Raw genomic sequence first — 4,807 nt, forward strand, 5'->3', positions numbered from 1 at the left:
ATCCTACAAAGCAAGAGAACATTTTTCATTAAGCTGTACAAGCAATTGAAGTGTACTCTCGCTCTTTATCTTAATCTCGCTCTCTTTCATAATCTCGCTCTCTCTTAATCTCGCCCTCTCTCTTACTCTTACTCTCTCTCTTACTCTCTCCCAATATAAAATTTCGTAATGCTACATTTCCAGAAATAACACATAAAAATAATTAAACAAACTCAAAATAATTCACCTTTTTTAAAAAGCTGTTCCTTTCTGAGAAAGCCTCGTTTTGGAAATCCCCATTTGAAAAATCTCCGTTCAACAAAACATCGTCGAAAACCAGAGAAGTAATCACCTTTGAAATGGAGTTTAGAGTTTAAAGAAATCACCATTGTATTGTGTCTAGGTATTATTGATTTAATTTGAGACTTCCGTCGTGAAAATTGTCAAATCATTCGTACACCGACGAACAATCACATCAAACCAGAGAATTTCAAGCGAGAGCGAGAGCGGGAGCGTTTAATCAGACAAAAGTGAGATTTACTTCGTGAGACTGGTGTAAGGGCAATTTACTAATTTGGTATGACTATGATGTCAGCAAATGGTCAATTGACATTATTTTTTAAAAATGAGTCATTTGACGTTTTGGACAAAAAAATATAAAGTCATCCATACAAATTTTCCAAATGAGATTTATTTTCGTCAATTACAGGTGGGTTTTTAGGGTTTAAGAGCAACCTGCCCGCCTCTGCGATTTCAAGTCCTCTCACTCTCGCTTCCATTGTTGAGGTCTTCTGAGTTCTTCCCTAATCACTACTAATATCATCCCACCATGTGGGCTCTTCGTAGAGCTTCTATTTCTCTTAGGTATGCTTCTCTTCTATCATCTGTACGCCTGTTCTTCATACTAGACCTCTCTGTTTCTGTACCTTACATTGTTCATTCGGTAATGCGAACCAAAGAAAACAAAGTTGAATCTCATTTGGCTGTAAACTTTTGAATTCGTTTCATAGGTATTGGTTTTCATTAACTCTGTGCGTCAACAAGCTTCTTGCTTGCTTCGGATCGAGTTTCTAGTGTTCATTAAAGAAGAAAGTAAAGTGAAGGGTTCTGCGTGTGATTTGTTCTGTTCTTGTAGTCACCTTCACCTTCACGTTCTATTTCTATTCTTTTTTTCGTTCGTATATTAGCTGAAATGCAAAGCTTCTCTTGGTCGGGGTTTGTTTTTTTCAAACTTTTTTTTTTTTTTTTTTTTTTTTTTTTGCGTTTTAAAATACTTTTCTGAAATTTTCAAATTTCTGGGTTTGAGATTCTGTCTTCGTAGTTTATGAGGCTATGTGCATTTCTGGACTGTTGAGTTTCAAAGATGATGATTGGAATATCATTGAGGGAGATGGTCCGAGTGGTGAAATTAGAATCAGTGAAGAACGTAGACATGAGAATGGGGACGAAAGAAACTGTAATATTGAGAAGAAAATAAGAAATCCTTATAATTTGGACATTCTTCTTCTTCTTCTAATGTCCTAAACATGAAATTTTCTCCTGGCGGTTTCCTGAAATCCATCATTATTGATCATCCAAAGGACTGTTTTTGTATGTATGTACTTCTGTATACATATATTATATGTATGCACGTGTATATTGTGGTGGGGAAGGTATAATACCTCTAACTTTTCAGACCCCTCTTTGTACAATCTTTTTGTGTTCTCTTTTCAGGAACCAAGGGTATAGAGTAAGAACCTCATATTTCTTTGGCAAACTAGAAATACCATATTCCTCGGAAGGAAATGTAGCTGGTTTTGGAACCACCGCTGCTTCATCTGATAGATGCATCTCTTTTGAGAGAAACAATCTTGCAACATGGCCGTCCTCTAGGATTTATATTAGTAGTCATGGTCTATCTTCACAAGCTGGTGCTGAGAACAGTGGAGAGGAAGATAACGTGGAAGATGGATTTTCTGAACTTGATGAAACACTTCCAAGCACTAGTCCACTTGAAGAGAGTAAGGCAACTAATGATAATGTAGAGGAACTAACCTCTGGATCAGAAATTGATGATGATGATGATGATGAAGTTGATGATGGGACTCAAAATGAACTGGATTTACCTGAGGTAGAAACTGAACTTGCTGAAAAGATATCTAAAAAAGGTGCTCCTTCAGCGTTGTTCAAGGCTATTTGGAGTGCTTCAGATTTATCTGTTCCTCGTGTACTTGATAAGTGGGTCAGTGAAGGAAAAGACATAAGCCGGGCTGATATCTCTCTTGCCATGCTCAAACTTCGTAGACGTCGAATGTTTAGGAAGGCTTTGCAGGTAAATTTATTTGATGTTACCTTTCATGCAATGAAATTCATTTGTGCGGTTTGAGGTTTGTAATTGATCTCATTTCTCTTGGATTTGTGGAACTCTATATAAGTCTATGTGATTAGTGGACAACGGATTTTGGGATGGAAATGTCAATCAATTTCTTAAAACAACAATCAATTGTAATATGATCTAACGGGCACAAAATGATTTCAAGATGTGTTTGTTAGGCTTGTAATTAGTAAGCCCGAGTATGTAGAGCAATTCTTAAGATGTAACATTATTAAATACTTGTAAAAAAAATTGCCGAGCTGGCTTATTAGCATTCAAGAAATGGTGCTAGAGCCTTTTTTCAAAATTTTCAGTTGGTTTAATGTTTGGTTGAGCAGCATCGGAACTGCTGGTAGTATGTTTTGATCCACATTTATATATTGTTGGGCTTATAAAGTCATTGCTGGTTTGAAAATGGTTGTGCAATTTTTGACACTGGAGAACTTTTTAGCTATTGTATATGGTTAATATTTTTCCCTATTTGTTAGACATTCATTTGTCAATTCTTGAACTCATTGTTGACATTTCTGTATCCATTTTACAGTTTTCGGAGTGGTTGGAATCCAGTGGGCAACTTGATTTTATTGAGGGAGATTATGCTTCTCGCCTTGATTTGATTGCAAAGGTTCTGGGTCTCCATAAGGCAGAGAGTTACATAGCTAATATCCCAAAGTCCTTTCAGGGGGAGATGGTATACCGAACTCTCTTAGCTAACTATGTGGTCGTCAAAAATGTAAAAAAAGCGGAGGAAGTATTTAACAAAATGAAGGACCTTGGATTCCCAATCACAACATTTGCTTGCAACGCGTTGCTTCATCTTTACAAGAGGGCCGACAGGAGGAAAATAGCCGACGTTTTATTGTTGATGGAGAAAGAAAATGTCAAGCCTTCTCTGTTTTCTTACAAAATCTTAATAGATGCTAAAGGACTATCAAATGACATGATAGGGATGGAACAAGTTGTTGATACAATGAAGGCCGAAGGAATTGAGCTTGATGTTTCTGCACTTTCCTTATTAGCTAAGCACTATGCTTCAGGTGGGCTTAAAGACAAAGCCAAGGCCATCTTAAAGGAGATGGAAGATGTTAACACCAAAGGTTCTCGATGGCCTTGCAGAATTTTACTTCCCCATTTTGGAGAACTCCAAATGGAAGATGAAGTGAGGAGGGTCTGGAAGATTTGTGAGTCAAATCCTTATATTGAAGAATGCATGGCTGCCATTGTCGCTTGGGGAAAGCTGAAGAACATCCCAGAAGCAGAGAAAATTTTTGATAGAGTTGTAAAAACATGGAAGAAGCTGTCTGCAAAACAATATTCTACCATGTTGAAGGTTTATGCAGACAACAAGATGTTGGTGAAGGGCAAGGAACTAGTTAAGCAGATGGCAGACAGTGGTTGTCGCATTGGTCCGTTGACATGGGATGAAATTGTGAAGCTTTATGTGGAAGCTGGGGAAGTAGAAAAAGCAGACACTTTCTTGGGTAAGGCTGTTCAAAAACACCAGATGAAGCCATTATTTACCTCATACATGCGTATCATGGATCAGTATGCAAGGAAGGGGGATGTCCACAATACAGAGAAAATCTTTTATAAGATGAGACTATCGGGTTACGTGGCTCGATTCAGCCAATTTCGAACTCTAATACAGGCTTACATTAACGCCAAAGCTCCGGCCTATGGTATGAAAGAGAGAATGAAGGCAGATAATGTATTTCCAAATAGAGATTTGGCAGAAAAGTTAGCCCAACTTGATGCTTTCAGGAGGACAGCAGTGTCAGATTTGCTTGACTGAGAAATTTAACCTGATACTTTTGGTATGTATAAGCTCCACAGATTTCAACTTTATTTTACCAATCTGGTATTTGTTTACTAATCTTGTGGCTGTGCTTTGATAGATGAAAGTATAGGTCTTAGGACAAAGAAATTTCAAAATTTTGTGCTGCTGCCCGTGTTAATATGTTTCGATTATGCATCCTTCCCTAGAACCAGAACTCTGATTTTTCATAAGCTCAAAATGGTTTATTATTTGTCTCCCACTTTAATTCGTCAGGTCAAATGGATTCAACAAGTGTCTTTCTGGCAGCTTTGTTTTTGGATTGTTGTAGCCAAAATTTGAAAATTTTGAAAATCATGTTTTCATGTTTCAATGCATTGAAGTTTTGAGTTTTAAAATTTTAAGGTAGAATTACATTAGAAAGTTCAATAATAACATAATAGTTCATGCAACCAGCTCGTTTTACTTTTGTTGAAATTACAATATGTATGACATAAATATATTGTAAATAATATGGTATTATAAATTTATAATTATTCAAAATCTGCAGCATGAAACAAATTAGTGGTAATCAAAATTTAATTTAATATTTGGTCGATAATTATGATTTTTTTTTTTTATAAATGAATTCTTTAACAAATTTTTGAATTGGGATTTAATTTCCTTTTTTTTTCTGGTTTTTTTTTGGGAGAAAATTGAGA

General features: G+C 36.2%; 1 protein-coding gene across 1 annotated transcript; it reads left to right on the forward strand.

Annotated features, from left to right (window-relative positions):
• Positions 1 to 643: 643 nt before the first annotated feature.
• LOC120091493 (pentatricopeptide repeat-containing protein At1g80270, mitochondrial-like) lies at positions 644 to 4,368 on the forward strand. Its single transcript, XM_039049560.2, has 3 exons — positions 644 to 843; positions 1,693 to 2,290; positions 2,877 to 4,368. The coding sequence occupies exons 1-3, from the start codon at positions 809 to 811 to the stop codon at positions 4,122 to 4,124; spliced, it is 1,881 nt and encodes a 626-aa protein (XP_038905488.1). The 5' UTR covers positions 644 to 808; the 3' UTR covers positions 4,125 to 4,368.
• The last annotated feature ends 439 nt before the right edge of the window (positions 4,369 to 4,807 follow it).

This window comes from Benincasa hispida, chromosome 11 (assembly GCF_027475165.1).
Source record: "Benincasa hispida cultivar pf3 chromosome 11, pf3_genome.v1.1, whole genome shotgun sequence".
Lineage (NCBI taxonomy): Eukaryota > Viridiplantae > Streptophyta > Magnoliopsida > Cucurbitales > Cucurbitaceae > Benincasa > Benincasa hispida.